The 19,141-nt window shown below is 51.6% G+C and overlaps 1 protein-coding gene across 7 annotated transcripts in view; it reads right to left on the bottom strand.

Annotated features, from left to right (window-relative positions):
• Positions 1-4,696: 4,696 nt before the first annotated feature.
• The window catches only part of ACVR1B (activin A receptor type 1B), a 35,860-nt gene continuing 21,415 nt past the window's right edge, over positions 4,697-19,141 (bottom strand). For all 7 annotated transcript variants that reach the window (XM_041736162.1, XM_041736164.1, XM_041736163.1 and 4 more), the window contains exons 4-9: positions 18,479-18,709; positions 15,530-15,697; positions 14,345-14,501; positions 13,004-13,128; positions 9,241-9,371; positions 4,697-7,817 (exon numbers count right to left, since the gene is read on the bottom strand). In XM_041736162.1, coding sequence (XP_041592096.1) covers positions 7,692-7,817; positions 9,241-9,371; positions 13,004-13,128; positions 14,345-14,501; positions 15,530-15,697; positions 18,479-18,709 — 938 coding nt within the window. In that variant the 3' untranslated portion in view covers positions 4,697-7,691. The remainder of the gene's footprint in view (positions 7,818-9,240; positions 9,372-13,003; positions 13,129-14,344; positions 14,502-15,529; positions 15,698-18,478; positions 18,710-19,141) is intronic.

The following is a 19,141-nucleotide window of genomic DNA, read 5'->3' as shown; positions in this document are numbered from 1 at the left end:
ATGCTGTGCCCACCTCCGTGCTCAGGTCTAGGGTACGGTCGGGGAGTCGGGGCACTTGGGGCGAGGGCGCCAGCAGCTCGGGCCGCTCTGGAGTCTAACTCAGCTCCAGCATCGTCACTTGATCCCAGACCTGGGACGATGAGTAACAGGTCGCCGAGGCTCCTGTGTGGGCACTGGCGCTGCTTCTGAGCCGGGCGGTGGGAGAGAGGGGCCTGGGCCTCAGCGGGTGCTCTGGCGCAAATGAGGGCCTGGGCCCCCTGGTCGCATGACAGCGAGGGAGGCACAGACAGCCGGTGGGCAGCTGCCTGGGCAGGGAGTGGTTGTTTTTCCTACTGGTTCTTATTGCCCAACAGTTTCCACTGGAGAGACAGAGAGAGCGTGTGTGTGCGCGCGCGCGCGCGTGCCTGGTGCTGGGGCCCAGGGGAGCCCAGCAGCAGGGAGGATCCAGCGCAGTCCCCAGAGCCTGTGCTGAGGCATCTGGGAGTCAGGGCAAAGCAGATAAAGTAGTTTGTGTTGCATATGGGTGGCCTCTGGGTGCAGTCTGGCCAGAGGCCTGGGAGCACCTTGCCTCTCGGGTGGGGATGGCACGGGGTCTCCGTGAGCAGGCTGGTCGCACAGAGGGAGGGGTAACTCCCCAGCCTTCCACGCGGCATCCACACGCCGCTGCTAGGACACCGGATAACAGGAGGCAGAAACCACGGACTTGGGGCCTCGGACACCCCGGCCCACCTCCCCCCTTGGCTCTGGTGGCTCATCCCCGGTTCTCTCTCCCTGGGCACAGTGGTGTTGTGCACCCAACTAAGTTCCTCCCACCTCTTCCGATCTGAAGTCAGCCCCCCTCTTTCTCTGCCTGCCTCTGGTCACGCCCCAAGCCTGTGCGCTCTGCCCGCCACCATCTCCCCCTGAACCCCCCCACCCCCCCACCGCACCGGCCGTCTGCACCGCGACCTTCCCAGACAGGACCACGGGACTCCCCTGCCAATGGCCTATGCCCTCCACCAGGAAGCAGGGACCCCAGAGAGGTTTCAACCTACGGCAACTCCACGCAAGCCGTGCTACGGAGAAACATTTGGAGGCCGAGCCCAGACCGCTGACTCGACGGCCGCAGGTAGCTGTCACGAGGGATGGAGTCTTGTCTTCTCAGCGTGTGACAGCCCCAGCAGGCTCCCTCATTGCAGCTCTGGCTCCCTTGCTCTAGCCTTAGACATCTGTGAGGACATCTGTGGCTCTTGGTGACACACTCTTTTTGACTAGAACCCTCTCCTCAGTCAGCAGGCCAACACCTACAACAAAATAGAGAGGTCCCCTCTCCTGACCCCAACTAACGTCACCCTGTGCTCCTGAGATGCCCTGGGTCAACCCCTACCCAGCATGTGCCTCGCACTGTGTGGTCATCTACGTGCTGGTCCAGTCCAGCAGTTGGGGATCCCCTCGGGGGCAGGGATGCACGGGGCTCCCTCGGCACACACCACACTCTGCCCTATTGTTCCGTACAAACCCTCTGTCTCGAAGGGCGAGGGCCATAGGTGGCCTTGGTGTTGTCCGCTCTACACATTAGGGTTGCTCAACAAATTAAAGAGAGCCTCGTCTATGCAGTTGTTCCTTAGACCTTCCTACACCGTTAGCCCCCATCCACGGCTCCCAAGGAGCGGCCCCAGATGGACCCGAGGCTCCGCCATGTTCCTTAAGCTCCATCCTGTCCGAGCGCGGGATGCCCAACGACCTCCAAGGTGTGGTGCCCGTTGTTTGGTGAAACCTGTCTAGATGTTGCTGTGAAGATATTTTAGATGTGATGACATTGAAGTCAGCAGCAGTGCCTGGGTGGCCCAGTCGGTTAAGCGTCTGCCTTCGGCTTGGGTCATGTTCCCGGGGTCCTGAGATCGAGCCCCTCATCGGGCTCCCTGCTCAGCGGGGAGTCTGTTTGTCCCTCTCCCTTGTACTTCTCCCACTCCCTCTGCAGCTCCCTTTGCTTGTGCTTGTGCTCCTTCACTCTGTCAAATAGTCTTTTTTTTTTTTTTAATTTTAATCAGATTTTTAAAAAAGATTTATTTATTCATGAGAGACACAGAGAGAGGCAGAGACACAGGCAGAGAGTGAAGCAGGCTCCCTGCAGGGAGCCCGATGCGGGATTCGATCCCAGTTCTCCAGGATCACGCCCTGGGCTGAGGGCAGATGCTCAACCGCTGAGCCACCCGGGCATCCCTAAATCAGATTTTGAATAAAGCAGATTACCCTCCATTATGTGGATGGGCCTCGTCCAATCAGTTGAAGGCCGTAACCAACTGCAGTCCCTGAGGAAGAAGGAACTGCCTTCGGACCCAAGACTGTAATGTCAACTCTTCCCTGGATCTCTAGCTGTCGGCCTGATTTCAAACCTGCCAGCCCCCACAGTCATGAGTCACTTCCTTAAAAATATCCACCCATCCATCCACCCATCCATCCACCCACCCGTCTGTCCGCCTGTCCATCCGTCCATCTATCCATCCATCCATCGGCCCACCTGCCCGTCTGTCCATCTGCCCGTCCATCCATCCATCAGCTCGCCCGCCCACCCACCCATCCATCAGCCCATCCATCTGTCCATCCGTCCATCTGTCCATCCATCCATTCTGTTCCTCTGGAAAACCCTAGTACACTATTCCTGGCTTGTTCCAAAGCCTTCCCCCCTCCCGCCACCTTCATTATGCATCCCTCACATGTTCCTGAGCGTCTCTTGAACTCCACTACTTTAATTTTGTTTTGGTTGTACTTAGCAAGCATGTTCTCCGGATTGTAAAGATCAGAAGACACAACCTGCTGGGAACAAAAATTTACAATGTGTTTAACAAAAACCCAAGTGATACACTGTTCAAAGGAATCCAGGTCTCCTGTGTCATGGGCCTCACAAAGGTGAGACTTTTGTGTCAAGGGCACACAAAGGGGCATCACAACAGTTGCCATTCTGATGTTCAGAATGGTAAAGCTGAAGCTGCAACCCGTAGCCTAATGAGTTTTAGGCCCATGCCCGGCAAGATGATGGATTCTTCACAGGATGGCTTTTTAATGGGGTTGAGATTCCCCATGAGCCACTTCACCTTTCTTTCAACAAAGAGATGCAACAGCCACAATAATACCTTGCCACTTCAGAGAGATATTTGGACTTCTGCTGTTATCTCTGTCCATAAATGAATTATGGCGAGGGCACAAGGACAATTTAATTAGCAGCTATTCCAGGTTACTGGGATATGTGCCAAACTTAAAGCCAACTTTTAGAGGTGAGTTACTGGATTTTCCCCAGCCCAACAGTCTCAGATGAGAGAACAATGGAAAACTCTGGATAACAATCAGCATTTTTATTTTTTTTAATTTTATTTTTAAGTAATCTCTACACCCAACATGGGATTTGAACTCAATCCCGAGATAAGAGTCACATGCTCTACCGACTAAGCCCGCCAGGCGCCCCCACAATCAGGATTCTTAAATACAGACAGGCTGGAGCCAGAGCACATTCTCTGGTGAGATTTAACAGGGCAAACATGTAAGGTCCTGCACTTGAGCTCAAAATACCGACTTCCCACGTGCGGGATGAAGAAGGTGGCTGTGCTTCACCCAACCCAGGAGATGCAGTCCTGGGGTCCTCGCATGTGACCCGCGCGAGTCGGACACAACCTGGTTCTTGTTCCGGTCCGCGCTTTGCTTATGCTAGAACCCCGTCCCGGCTGCAGGCCCCAGCTAGGTTCAGGGGGAGCAGTGGGCACGGGCGGGGGCGGGGAACCACGCGGGCAGGACAGTGCACAGGCGCACCCTGGACCCGAGGTCTTTCCCACCCTGCGAGCTCCACAGATGACCAGCTCACAACCTAACCCTCAGCTCCTAATCCACAAAGGGAGAGTAAGCCCACCTCCTAGGCTGTTTGAGGGTCAGAGCAGTTCATGTACCTAAGGCAAACTCGGTGCGCTGCTGGGCACACGGTGAGTTTTCAGTGACCCTAACTACTGTTAACTGAAGGGCCGCACAGGGAAGAAAGAGGTCTGCTCTCAACGGCCTGTGGAGAAGTCGCCAGAGGCTGCCTGGTTCCACGAGGGCCTGCGACTGAGCAGATGGGCTGCAGGTGCAGGTGTGGAAGGCGAGGGCCGGCAGCAGGGGGCCGGTGTGCAGGGGAGTCCGGTGCCCGACACCGAGGGACCAGGCAGGCGGCCTCTAGGGTCCCAGCTACACTTGAGCTTCCACGACCCGAGGACTTGCTACCTTGGGTTCCTGTGGCCTAGAGAGACATTCACCGCCACCCATACCCTGAAAGGCTGAGGAGCCACGGAAGGCTCCCATCTCAGTCACCTAAGTGCCCCCGGTTCACATTTACTCTCTCATCGACAAGGGGCAAGGCCCAGACTGAGCAGAGCTCTCCGGCTGCCTTCGAGAGTCGGTGGCTGGGGACGCAGCGGCATCGAGACCGTGTTCTGTACGCGGAGAGAAGCTGAAAGGCACAGGCAGATACAGACAAAGCCCAAGAAAAGGTGCTCCCTTGCACAGGCCAGGCCGCTCCCTGCGTTTCAGGGAGGAAGACCCCCGTTCCGACCGGCTCCTCTTCCGACGATGACAACGGGACCGGCCGTGACTGGGTGGTCACAGCACCTCAGAACGTCCGCCCCATTCGCCTCTCCCCCAAGAGCCGGGCAGTCGGTCTACACGCACGAAAGACAGAGGACGCCAGAAAAGCTCTGTGAATAAAACTTTAATAATGTACAGCAGAAATTGGACAGGCTCATTCTTATATTAAAACAAAAGATCTCCTATATTACAACTTATTTACATTTGCATACTGAAGAGGTAAAGTGTCTAAGTGGCTATTTTACAGTCCTTTCTAATAAAATGTACAAAAACAAACAGAAGTACCGAGAATGCCGTTCGGGGGCCTTGATGGCGACGTAAGAACGGGCTTGGACTTGGTCTGTGAATCCAGAATCCAGAGGTGCAGGTAGCCCTATGGATCAGGGTTAGCCCCAGGGGCCAAAAACCACGGCTTCGGGCTTTAGTGTCCCCCCACCTCTCTAACTCCTAACTCTTGGTGTTGAGAGTGGCGGGATGGGGGTGGGAGCTTCCCCAAAAAACTGCTCACTCTTCCCCAGGGTGTGAGGCCAGAAGGGCCCCCTGGGAAACAGGCTAGTGGCTTGGGAGTCCCTGGGTCGAGGAGTGTTGGCAGATCCCAGAGGCTGGTTGTGACTTGGGCACAGGAGTCTAAGTTCCATTACCGCCTCTGCCCTGCCAGGTTCTGCTGCAGGGCAAATGTGGGGGGATCAGCAGGGGTGGGGCAAGAAGGTCCCCCTAATGACACAATTGGTATTCAAGGGAAATTAGTCAGTAGCCAGTAAATTGGCCCAAAGGGTGAGGCGCGGATCTCCTTTAATGCAAGGAAAGAAGCAACACATCAGGAAAATAAATAGGAAGACCAGGAGCATTGGGGAGACCCCCGTAAGCAGGGCGAGGCTCGCCCCTCCTCCACAAGCTTTGGCAGAGAGTCACTGGGCTGGAGGCGGGCGAGCTCTCAGGCTGCAAACACCATCCGCCTCCCCCGGGGGCAGGAGGGAGGCTGGGAGCGAATGCCCGGAGGGTCTTGCTGCCCACCACCGGGCTCTTTGGGGTGGGGAGACAACCTGCTCCTCGGTGGTCTTCTCTAAGAGCAATCGTTCCAGGCTCAAAAGGCTCTCAGAACCAACTACGCAAACTTCTGGTCTTGAAACAGGCACCCACTGACTTGAATCAGCCCCTTCTTCAGTGCTCCCAGAGGAGGACCGACGCCTGTCTTGCTCACATCTATATATTCCAAGTGCCCAGCACAGTGCCTGACACTCGACAGGCACTCGGCAAACATCTGTTGAATAAGAGCCTGGAGGAAAAGGTGCAACCAGCTGAACGATGCACAAAAGGATAGGGCCCTGATGCAAAAACCACTCACAGAACTGGGGGCAGGGGGTGCACAGTGCAAGAGAGACTAACCTCCAGGGCAAAGAGGGAGGAACTCTCACTGCTCAGTGGGAACAGGCTCAGGTGCAAGGACAAACATTTCCAGTGTGATTGAGCTATGTGCGTTTGATTGGAGCACTTTTTTGTGGTTGTTTTGTAGGAATTTCTTTAAAAACAAAGAGATTGAGAGGTAATCATCACATAGAGATGGTTTTCCTTTTATAAAAACTTAACAATATTAAAAAAAGTTAAATTCAGACCCTTCCAATAAAATTAAAAAAGAGAGAAGGAACAAAGGAACGAAGGAACGAAGGAAGGAAAGAAGGAAAGAAGAAAGAAAACCAAACCACTCCAGTTTAAAAGTTATGGCTTCAAGGTTATTATATACCTAAGATATGCTGACCAAACCACCACCCACAACCGTGCTTCTAGGCATCATTAAATACTATACTCAGGTTAAAATAACAGGTTTGGCTCGGGCTGTTCCCTTTCCTAGGGCCCCTGAAGTGGGTGCAAGTCTCACATCTTCCCTCCACCGTGATTGGATAATCCAGTAGAAGACCCATGCAGATGCCTCCCTCCCACCCCGACTCCCTCCCCACTCCTCGCCCCCCCTTCCCTTCCCCACCCTAAACCCATCACCACCAAAAATATACACTGCTGTTTCCAGAATCTGGGATATGAAAGACAGATGTGACATTCCAATCGGAGTCCCAGGATCTGGGCTTCAAAGCCCTCCGCCCTCCCTTGATGCCGTTGAGGACGATGCCCTTGGGCTGGCTCATTTCCCACGGTTGCCGCTGATCACAACACCCGAGACTTCCACTCAGATTCTTTCCCTGCCCACCCCCGCCTCACACTTGGACCCAAAAGCCTCGCCTGACATGGACAACGGGGCCAGCTTTGGTTCCACGGTCTGAAATAGAGGTGCTGACACAGGGGTGGGTGGAGCAGCCTGCTGGGAAAGGAGCCCCACGGCGGGGTGGGGGTGGGGGGTGGGCCGGGAGGGAGACCTCTGGGAAGGGCACCAGGGAAAACTGGACGCTGCTCACTACTGCACAGAGGCACCAGCACGCAGACGGCATGACGACCACACCCCCGACCTGCACATGCACAGAAAGCTCAAGCAGGTAAGTGCGCACCTACAGACACACACGTACACACACACACGTGTAAGGGCGTGGCACGGACCAGGCACAACGGGGGACGCACCTCGGCACATGCACACACGGCTGGACAGACAGGCGGCAGATCCCGTCTCGGCTGGCGGTGTCCGCGGCGGCAGGAGGGGCGCGGGGCCCAGAGCTGCCCGGGAGAGGGGGCCACCTCCACCTCTGAGTGCTTGGGTTGGTCCCTGGAGGAAAACCCTCAGTGCTGCTCCGCACTGGGCCCGGGCGACGGCGACGCTGGCTCCTCCTGGGTCCCCCCAGGCCGCCTGCCGCCACTCCTGACCACCCGCCAGACGCGCCGGGTCCGGGGACTTCCCACCACAGCCAGTCTGAGGTGTGGCATCGAGTTCTCCACACTGTCCACTCGGAGTCTCCGTGCCGTTAGGAGGTAAATATAAAAGGTGTCTGTGTCTCAAACCCAACATGGGAGTGACGGAGTCTCCCGGGCTCGGTCCCTCTTGCGGGCCAGGGCTCCTGGCCACAGAGGGCTGGGCAGAAACGAGAGGTAGGCCTCATCGGACGCTCCGCACGGCAGCTGCGCGTAGTTCCCGCTGCCCGGGCCGCGTGCAGGGAGGGCGACGCTTAGATCTTCACATCTTCCTGCACGCTGAGCTGGGACAGGGTCTTCTTAATGCGCAGGGCGGTCAGGCGGGCCGCGCCGTTGGCGTACCAGCACTCTCGCATCATCTTCCCCATGACCCGCAGCGCCTGCTCGGGGACCACAAGGCCGTCAGGGACCCGCCCCGGGAGGCCTTCCTGAGCACCACCTCTCGTGGCGTCCCCTCCCTGCGGGGCCTCCCTCTACGCCCACCCCCACCGAGGCCCTCCCTCGGGCCTGGGGTCCTGCCCTGCGAGCGGGGCCAGCGCACTCAGCCGGCCCGGGGCTGGCGTGCTCTGCATGGGGGCACCCAAAACAGCAGGGCTCTGAAAATCCTGCTGTCAGCCTGGAGGATCCGTCTCGACGGTTCTAGACTGTATGAACCGGGAACAACAGCGACCCAGCCTGGCACGAGTACGTGCACGGCTGCGACCCCACAGCTCACAGATAGACAGGACAGGACAGGAGCCCCCGCACAGCAATCCTGTCAGAGGCGGGAAGGTTCACGGCCGCTGCACGGTGGTCAGGCCAACAGATGGATCCGGACGGTCGCCTACGTACTCTGCTGGCTCCTGGGCGCCACAGAAGTCCCCAGCTGCTACTCTAGGCCACTGGGTTTCAAAATGTCAAAAACCGACTGAAGAGGGTGTGGGACAGGGGCAGCTAAAGACCAGCTCTTTCAGCCTCACCCTCATCCTTGGAAACCCTGACCTGAGGGTGTCGAGAAACATTTTGGAAAATGCTATTATGCAACAGGAAGACAGCACCTCAAATGTGAACGAAGGGATTTCCTTCTTAAATGCAGAAATGCCCTCTAGTGGTTCTAGTCCCTAAAAGCAGAGCCTCGAGGGCAAAGGAGGCCCGCGTGTACTTGGCTACTCAAGCCCTGTGCCCCTTGAAGACTCGAAGACCCCAGAATGCCATATTCATAAGAAACCTATGCCATAAACTTCCATTTCCCCCCAAATGCTGTCTCTGCCCCACTTCAGCTGCCTGCTCCTCCAAATTCCAACCCTCCAAACCCTCAATCCTTCACACACTCCTCCCTTCGGAGGTTTTTAGAAAGGCCACCTCCCTCACAGACATGTCTTCTGGCTAAGCTCTGTCCTGTGACTCTTCTATACCCAGGCTAAGCTTCTTTTACAGATTCCTCTCCTGGCCTCTTGTACAGAGCTCAGCTCCCCTCTGTGGTAGCAGAGCCATGTCTCTAGTTAGATGGGTCTAAGAGGTCCCAGTCTTTCTGCCTCTTGTTGACTACCCCTTGGCTCGGTCCCCAACATACAGATTTTTCTTCTACTAGGTTGTCCATTCCTAAGGGGACCTACAGGCCCAGGACAAGGCACCATGGACCCTCAGGGCTTAGTATACAACAGCACGTAGTAGTATATAACTGACACACTCAGGGGTTACCTCTGGGCATGGCCTCCTGCTGGGAAACCCCTTTTTAACTTTTTTTTAAATTAGGAAACCCTCTTTCTAAAGTAGAAAAATCAGGCAGATGGAAAAGCCACAGGAGGCAGGGAAGCTTCCTACCTCATAGCTCTGCCACCAGTTGGGGATGTTGGGACGTAGCTTCTGGTCACACACGACCTTCCGCATTTCCTCAATGGAAGGGTCAGAGGGCACTAAGTCGTAATATGGCAGCTGATATTCTTCATGGACTCCTGAGAGAAAAGAAAAGGTCCACCTGACTTATCAACAGAAGCAGGGCAGTACTCAAAGATCTATGACAACACTTACACTGCGATCTAAATACGATTCCCGCTCTTCTAAGAGGAGCTCGGGCTCCTGGGAGAGGCGGGTGGGTTCCAGGAATGGGATAAGAGATGCACAAGGTTAGCCAGGAACACTTTTTTCAAAGCAAGCAAACTATCAAAAAATACTAAGGTCATGTCAAAAGGCACCAACTTGAAAAGCTCCCAAGTGGCCAGAGATGAGAACATTTAAGCACAAGACTAATTAATCACTTCAATGGAAGCAAATATTTTAAACCCACCAGTTCGTGATACTTTAAAAAAAATAATACCAAAAACTTCAGTCACTTTTACAGGATAAGAGAGTACAAGCTCATTTTTCATTGTTTTGAAAAATGGGGGCAGCCCAGGGGGCTCAGCGGTTTAGCGCCGCCTTCAACCCAGAGTGTGATCCTAGAGACCCGGGATCGAGTCCCACGTTGGGCTCCCGGCATGGAGCCTGCTTCTCCCTCTGCCTGTGTCTCTGCCTCTCTCTCTCTCTCATGAATAAATACAAATTTAAAAAAAGAAAGAAAATGGTAAATAAATGGAAAGAATCAAGTAGTATTTTTCCTGCCTTCCCTATTCAAATTACACATCTTGGTAACCTAACAGACAATTAGGGGAAATTTCTCTTTAAAGAGGAAATCTAGGGGCACATGGCTGGCTCAGACAGGAGAGCATGCAAGTCATCAAGATGTGAGTTCAAGCCCACATCTGGGCTCTCCACATGTAGAGTAGAGTTTACTTAAAAAATTTGTTTAAATTAAAAAAAATAAAGATCTCTAGCTAATATCTGAGGATTAATTGGGCTTGGACAAGACCACTGATGGCTGTTAACATCACAGAGACACAAAAAAAGAGATAACCAGCATTGTGTGCCTGGTAAGAGAACTTTATGGGGAAAAAAAACTGTGTGTGTGTGTGTATATAAATGTGTGTATATGTGTGTGTGTGTGTGTGTGTGTGTGTGTGTGTGAGAGAGAGAGAGAGAGAGAGAGAGAGAGACGAGATGAGATGAGATTCTAATCGTTAGATGTAACTATCACAGGAAATCCACAGGAATGGTAAAACGTGAATGCCACAAAAAGGTGATTGGCAAAATCTAGACAGGAAAACTTTACAGGGCAAATGACCTGGATTTGCCAATAGACTAAACTGCTGAAGAAAAAAAAAGTGGAGGAGGAATCTGTAGATTATAAGAGACTTAAGACGTGTATCCATCAATTGCAATGGATGGACGTTATGTGAACTCTAATTTAAATAAACTGTTTTAAAAAAATATCTGGAGGCAACTTGGGAAATCTCAATCAGGACTGATGTTATTTATTTTTTTAAAAGATTTTATTTATTTATTCATGAGACACACAGAGAGAGAGAGAGAGAGAGAGAGAGAGAGGCAGAGACACAGGCAGAGGGAGAAGCAGGCTCCATGCAGGGAGACCAACGCGGGACTTGACCCTGGGACAGGGTTCTCGCCGTGAGCTAAAGGCAGATGCTCAACTGCTGAGCCATCCAGGTGCCTCAATCTGCCCGTGTTTCAATCCTAGTTTATTAGCTGCGTGACTTTGGAAAAATTACCTAATTTTGCTGTGACACATTCTCATGTACAAAATTATGAAAATAATAGTACCCACCTCTTAGGTTTTATAGTACAGATTAGGTAAGTTCATACCTAGTGAGTAGTGAATAAATATTAGTATGACTATAGTACTTAGCCCCAATTTCTGGATGGTGTGAGAAAGAACAAATTAGCTTATTCACAGTTTAAGATCTGTGTAACCAGGTCTTTCTTTTTTTTTTTTAAGATTTTATTTATTTATTCATGAGAGACACACAGACAGAGAGAGAGAGAGGCAGAGACACAGGCAGAGGGAGAAGCAGGGCCCATGCAGGGAGCCTGATGTGGGACTCGATCCCGGGTCTCCAGGACCACACCCTGGGCTGAAGGCGGCACTAAACCACTGAGCCTCCTGGGCTGCCCAGGTTTTTCTTAATCTACCTGTATATAATGGTCAAAATATTAGGGAAGCCTGGCTGGCTCAGTCTAGCAGAGCATGTGACTCCTGATCTCAGGATCATGTAGTTTGAGCCTCACGTTGAGGGCAGAGTTTACCTAAAAAATAAATTTAAAAAAATGTTAGATGTCCAATTCCATGAATAATACTTGGGTGCCTGGCTCCATATTGTGAATCTTCCCAAACCTATCAGAGATGGAAAAGGACAGTAAAACAGAAGAGAGCTCTGCTGGGAGACTGACTGGTTCTTTTAAGTTCATTTAATTTTAATTTATTTCATTTCCATTGACCTGAATCTCTTATATCAGAGATAAATGGCTGAGGGAAAGGTTCTAGTGGTTCTTGAGCCTGTTCAGGTGAACAGAACACTTGGAAGTCACTGAATAATACTGATATACTAAGCTAGTGACAAAAAAATGTTTCCTGCTACATCTGATACTACCTTTTATGGGATTCTGACATGGGTGAGCAGGTGCAAATGCCAAAGATGTAAGAAAAAAAAAAATCACAGAACAAAAACCTCATTTTGAGAAAATTCTATGTTAATAAAAACTGTCTGTTCCGTCTGTTCCATGTGGAACAGAAATCACCACTATTATTTTATCAACAAAACCCCAGCACTGCGGCCCGAGAGCTGGTACCAAAACATACCCACCGCCTGTCATGTGAAGGAGACGCCCTGCATCAGTCCTGTACCATTCCTGCCCAGGGCTTTCCCAACCTCCAAGGATTAATAAGGATATAAAGGTATGTAAGGGATATAAGTATATAAGTATCCCTTATATATAAGGGATATAAGTAAAGGTATATAAGGGATATAATAAGGATAAGGTATAAAAAGGGTAAAAAGAAAAACAGCAACAACAACAAAACCAAACAAAAATAAGCCAAACAAGCCTCCAGAATGAATAGCACAATTTTTTTAAAAAAAAGGTTTTATCTATTCATTCATGAGAGACACAGAGAGAGGGGCAGAGACACAGGCGGAGGGAGACGCAGGCTCCCTTCAGGGAGCCTGACGGATTCGATCCCGGGACCCTGGGATCATGCCTTGGGCCGAAGGCAGACGCTCAACTGCTGAGCCACCCAGGCGTCCCATGGGTACCACAATTTAAAACACTATTCAAGAGGGGCATCTGGGTGGCTCAGTCAGTTAAGCAGCTGACTCCTGATTTTGGCTCAGGCCATGATCTCAGGGTTGTGAGATTGAGCCCTACTCAGGCTCTGCACTGGGTGTGGGGCCTGCTTGAGATTCTCTCTCTCCCTCTGCTCCCCCAATCATTAGCACACATGTGCATTCTCTCACTCAAAAAAAAAATTAAAAAAACAACAACAACAACACTATTCAACAGTCAACACACCTTTTGTACAACCACATCTGAAGTTCCCTCATCTATGTGTGATGGGCCGCGGCACTAACACCCAAGATGTTGTAAAAAGAAAGGAGGCAATGAAACACCAGCCCTCTCCCGAGCACCACCCTCAGGTGATCCAGCAACCTGTACTGGGATGTAGAAACAAGAAAAGGCAAAAAAAGAAAGGTACCTCCGGAATTGCATCTCCGAGCAATCTCCCAGTATACGAGCCCGAGGGCATAGATATCAGCACATTTGAAGGAGTCAAAGTGCTTCATGTTAATGGTTTCATCGAGCACTTCGGGGGCCATATATCTGCAACAGCAAAGGAAACAAGATGATGCAGAGAGAAGGATGATTTCTTTGTTTAAATCCAAGTAGTGATTCAGGGGCCCTCAATGTGGGAAGGCATCACCCCAAGAATGCCCCTTGAGGAGCAGGAAGTGATCAATTCTCTTTACTGCAAACTCCCATGCTTTGGATTCAAATCCAAATCCTTCAGCAGGTTGGGTGCTACTCGGCTGGTCTTATTGTTTAACCGTTGAGATGTATTTTAAGCATGCTTTGATTTCTTGGCAGAAGTATTTGTACAGTGGGTCACAGGGCACTAATGATCCATAATATCTGGTTGCTGCTGGGGTCTTGGGCTTTATTAAATGTAGCTACAGTGATGGGCTGAGCTTAAATTTCATTCTGAATCTCTTTTGTTATCTTACCTAATTACAGAGAAATGAAAATTAATTCTAGGTGATCATCAAAGTGTCCCTCAGTTAATTAAGACTACTCATGACACTCTCCTCACCGCACCCCCGCCCCGTTCGCCCCAAGAAGGTCAACAGGTCTCACACATACTCTGGGGCCTCGGTAGCTGCACTCATTCAGGTCAGGAGGAAGGGGGAAAGCAACAGCTCACTTGAGTGAAATGCACTGGATCTGGCAGGTAAACAGACTTCCTCTTCTGACCCATTAGACGACAGTTCCATTTCTAACTCAGGAAGTCAATCTACAGTCACGGTCCTTATGTCTTACCTCACTTCTGTAGGAGGCAGGGAGCAGGCCCATAATCCTCAAGCTGCCCCCAGTCTCTGACCTAGATCACCTCTGCTCCAGCTTGGCAAAGCTGCTCTCTAACCCCCAGCAGGACCTACTCCCTGCCTCCTCAGGGTCTCCACACAAGCAACCCTTTGGTGGCACCTTCTTCCTCTTTGTCCCAGCCGAGCCTGCTGCCCATCTCCCTTCCAAGTCTTCCTGCACATTCTTTCTCTGCTGCCTCTCCCTACCCAATACCATGAACAGCTAGCTAGGTGTATATAGTTCTACGGAGCCATGCCCGTGGCACCTGTATCTGTTAGATGCCCCCAGTGCAGCGTTCCAGTGTGGGGAGTGGGGTTTCAATTCAGCTTTCGGCTGTCTCAGAGCAAGGGCCACACCTCCTTCTCTATGCTTCTGTCTCCTGTGTAGATGGGAGAGGGTGCCCATGAGCTACTCAGTACAAAGGTAAGGCAAGGGCAGAGGCCCAGGGCCTTCCTACCGTTTGGTTCCCACCCTCTGATTTGGGGCAATGTCAATGGTGTCAGTGACCGCATCATGGCGGACGGCCAGGCCCAGGTCTGCTATGGCGCACATGCCATTTTTCTTCACCAGGATGTTCTTGGATTTTAAGTCTCGATGAGCAATTCCAGGCTTCCCTGGCAGAGAAAAAAATAGGGATCTTTACAGAGAGATAGCGAAAATGTTAAAAACATAGACTCTGGAGCCAGACTGTATGGGTCCGAGTTCTGGCTTTGCCTCCCACTAACCCGATAACCCTAAAAAATCAACCTGACCCACGTGTACCTCTGTCTTCTCTTCTGTAAGATAAGGCTACCCCAGTCCTTACCTCACAGCAATGTGAGGATTAAATGCACTAATGCAAGTAAGTGAAGTGCTTTGAAGGGCGTGTGTATCAGCTCTTACCATTCCTTCTACTCCTCCTCCTCCTCGCCTTCCTGAACTGATACGCTCCGGGTCAGAACTGCCAAGGAATCCCAAGAAAAGCTGCTGCACTGGCTAAGCTTCTCACCATCAAACAGGCAAAGATAAGGACCACTACTGTCACCACAGGGGCGAGCAAGGAACAGGATCCAACACTAATGGCTGGTTTTCTGTCATGGGCGGCAAGAGCTGTTGTCCTGGTCAACCAGGAATCAGCACAGCCAGCACAGCCTGCCAGCTTGAGGAGAACCACGATCCCCCAAAGAGCTGATGTTACAGTCAACAAACAAGGAAGCTCGGGGTCTTTTTCCTCCAGAACCTTCCTAGGTTAGTAAAGCCCAGTGTCTAATGCACTATGCAGTCCGTAAGCCAACGGTCCCAACAGTGAACGTGTGGGATTACCCCACTGCTGCTCCTCTGCCCTAGCTGGTTGTTGCTTCTTGGCTCCATTCTTTCACATGTGTATGGTGGGCTTCTGGGGTGATAACTCAGAACGCAGGCTGAGCTCACCACCCAACAATCATGCCTGGCCACCAAATGACAAACAATGGAATCTTTATGTTCTAGAGCCCAAGACGGAGGTTGAAGAAACCCCACTGCAGACACCTCTCTGAGATTAGGCCCACCTCCAACCTCCTCATTAAAAAAAGAAAGAAAAGGGTCCTGGAAACTAAATCAGGAATGGTACAGGCCTTTAAAGTCTACTCAATGTTACTGCCCCTCGGCGGGTCCGCTCACTCACCTTGGGTACCCACGATCTCCATGTGCAGGTGTGCTAGCCCGCTAGCCGCAGACAAGGCCAGCTTAATCATCCCCTCGATCGTCACCGTGTATCGGTTAAGATAATCAAACAGGGAGCCATGCTCATGGTAGTCTGAGACGAGCCACAGCTGTGTCCAGGTGCCATTATCTGCAGAGAACCACAGAGGAGTTCTGGAAGAGGCACAACTACCAGCAGAAAGGTTAAGGCAGGAGAAAAAGAATACGTGAACGACACAAACTCCACCGAGATGTTCCTGAATCCGTGCTTCTTGCCTCCATACCTCCTGAGGCTCCCCCTCTGTACCCATTTCATCTACACTTTTTTTTTTTTTAAAGATTTTATTTATTTATTCATGAGAGACACAGAGAGAGGCAGAGACACAGGCAGAGGGAGAAGCAGGCTCCATGCAGGGAGCCCGATGTGGGACTCGATCTCGGGACTCCAGGATCATGCTCTGGGCCAAAGGCAGGCACCAAACCGCTGAGCCACCCAGGCGCCCCCGTTTCATCTACACTTATTCACCAATGTGTGTCCTTGAGGAAGGACAGAAGAACATCATACTTTCTTAGACACGCTCCCTTCTTTCTTGCAGGTGGCTGTCGGGGTCTGAACAAGACCTACTCTTTAGACCATGACTGGCTGCACCCACCGCTGCCAAGGAGGAAAGCTTCGCAGACCCTCCTCTGTGCTCCAAGATCCTGTGAGCACAGCCTAGCCCCAGCAGCTGGCTCATCTGTAATGTTTCCTTTCAGTCCACTGCTCCTACCGAGCCATGAGCTCTCTCCCTGGGAGGAGTAAAGAGCTCCTTTGTGCGTTATTGTATTCCAGACTAAAAAAAAAATGCTTTTCAATGCATGAAGAGCACAATTCCAAGTATTCCAGAGAGGTCATCTTCTCCTGAGAAGAGCAATGGAAGGTGGACAGTGTGCACTTTTATACGGGGTGGGGGATGAGAGGCAGTGTGTAGTAGGAAGGAAGAAAAAAACCCAAAGCTGGTAATCTAATTAGGTTATGCTGCTGTCAATAGGAAGATTGGAAATTGGATTGAGATCTCCAGATTCCAGGCTGGTGCTAGTTCCAGGACACTATACTATATATATATCATGTTAAAAAGGCAAAAACGAAGGAGTCCGATTTTTCTCCTCCCTTGGCCCTAACGTGAGTTTTTACAGCCAGATCCCCGCGCACACGAACCGCCAGAATCAATAAAGGGAGTGGCTCTTGGAACAGCACCAGGCCTGGCTTCCGGTTGACCAGCCAGGGGTCTACCCAACATACGCTTGCACTCCAACCGGCCCTGAAGCTGCGAGGACCCTGGTAGGTAGTTAAAGTTAAAGGGAAGGCATCTTCTGAGCCTTTCAACTGTAGGTGAAATTCAACTGTCATCAAAAGATGCTGCTGTTTTGAAAAGGCACAGCTTACTCAGAGTAAACACTTTCTCCCTTCCCCTCCTTCCCCTTGTGTTGAAGTCCGAGCCTCTTCAGCTTGGGGGCAGTTGAGGCCATGACCAACCCCCACAGCAATGTGAAGAATCAGCAGTCTGTTGTTGTTTTAGGAAGGAAAAATAAATACTTAGCATCTTCCGTAGGCTTTGTAGACACTAACTTGTAAAAACTGCCGTGTCACGGGAGCAGCCTGGGTCTCAACTGCCAGGGAGACTCTTCTAAAACGTAAGCTGCAAACATCTCACAGCTTTTCTGACTTCAGGTGCACTACCTGGCCACTGTCTGCTGCCCACCCCCCCCACCCCGAGCGTGAGGGCTAGGACTGTGAGTCATTCTTACGTGTGATGATCACAGTGGTCACCGAATGTTCATGAATTAATGAATGAAATTCCAATTACTATCTCAGAATAAAATGTAATCCTCTCAAGGAGGCCCTTCACTCCGGCATCCACTGCCCCGCACCCACAGAGCGTCCCTATTACTTGTGGGGTACCAAACCTCAACACGTGTGTCTGCAGTGTCCTTCTCGCTGACTTTTCTTCTTGACCTTGTCCTCGATCAAGCTCAGGTATGGCCTCCCTGACCCCTATCTCTCTCCCAATTCGTGCTCACTAGAACAGCTTGCTGTTTGATTATGTCCTGTATCAACCATTAGTTTACTTCTCCTTTGCTGGTCAGTGAGGCCCCCTCAAAAACAAGGACGTGCCTGGCCACACAAGAGGGACTCAAAAACTAAAGAAAAATCAGAAGGGGGACGCCCAGGTGGCTCAGCGTTTAGTGCCTGCCTTTGGCTCAGGACGTGATCCGGGGGTGCTGGGATAGAGTCCCACACCGGGCTCCCTGCATGGAGCCTGCTTCTCCCTCTGCCTGGGTCTCTGCCTCTCTCTATCTCTGTCTCTTATGAATAAATAAATAAAGAAAAAAAAACATTAAAAAAAAAAGAAAAGAAAAATCAGAAGGGAGAGGAAGGAGGAACCAAGAGACCTCAGGTCTAAGCAGTCCACAAGCCGAGCCTGAGAGACCACAAGGTAACATTCTGGGGGCAGCCAGGTCATCCCTGCTGCGCCTGCTGCACTACAAGTGTGTATGATGCTGATTATGTCACAGAACGCACATCCCATACTTTTCTGGGCTATTCTTCTCTGGCAGGAGTTGAGGCCACAATTCTTCATTCCAGTGATTTTCAAGGTCAATTAACTGGAGCCCCTGCCAGGACTACACTAGGAGTGCGGGGGAAGGGGTGCTAGGAACAGGAAGTGAGCAGGAAGGGTGAGGGGTTTATCTTGTTTATCTGCTTAATGACTGTTTGCTTAACAGCCTGGGTTTCTATATAAGCTTTCCACAGAAGAGAAGCTGAAGGACCATCGGCTTATTCAGATTCTCCTTCTACAGGTAATAACCATGAAGGCAGCCCACAGGTGCTCAACTTCCCCAGTCACCCCTCCATCTGGGGCTGCTGTTGGCTCCAAACCCAGCTCGTTACCTTTATTGTCAGCAGCAATAAATCCAAGGATGTTTTCGTGGCGCAGCATGACCGTCTGGTATATCTCTGCTTCCCGGAACCAAGACCGTTCTTCACGAGAAGAGAAAATCTTCACAGCCACATCACCACCCCTCCAGCGGCCACGCCACACTTCCCCAAATCGGCCCTTGCCAATAATCTCCTGTAAAACGATGGTTCGGGCCACGGTGCGCTGGACGAACAGGGGCAACCCTGTGGACCAAAAAACAGAAAGCGGACATTGTAAATTTTGCTAAGCTTTGCAACTCCCACTCTCACTGCCACACTGGAAAGGCCATGACCACACAGTGCCTCCGCTCTGCCCTGGTCCACCGACCAGGGAGAGCTGCAGGCGCCGCTGCACCACGGCCCGGGGAGCCAGCAGAGGGCCAAGCAAGGCCGCGACCAGGAGTGAGTGAACACGAGGAAGGGAAACGCATGCCGTTAGCTGTGCCTTATCTAAGGCATCTCTCCTTGCAGTTAGTACGGGCGACAGGTTTGCACACAGCATCTGACCAGATTTGCCAACCGTGCAGCCAGCCTCTCGCGGGCCGGTCCACGCACATCTGCTTTATGCTGACTGAAGAGGGAAGAGGGCAGAGAAGGTGAAGGCCGGGGCTTGGGGCTGGGGGTGCCCGGGCTGCC

Source organism: Vulpes lagopus, chromosome 21, assembly GCF_018345385.1.
Source record: "Vulpes lagopus strain Blue_001 chromosome 21, ASM1834538v1, whole genome shotgun sequence".
Taxonomy (NCBI): domain Eukaryota; kingdom Metazoa; phylum Chordata; class Mammalia; order Carnivora; family Canidae; genus Vulpes; species Vulpes lagopus.
Note: the sequence above shows the minus strand (reverse complement) of the source record. Positions and strands in the feature narration are given on the sequence as shown.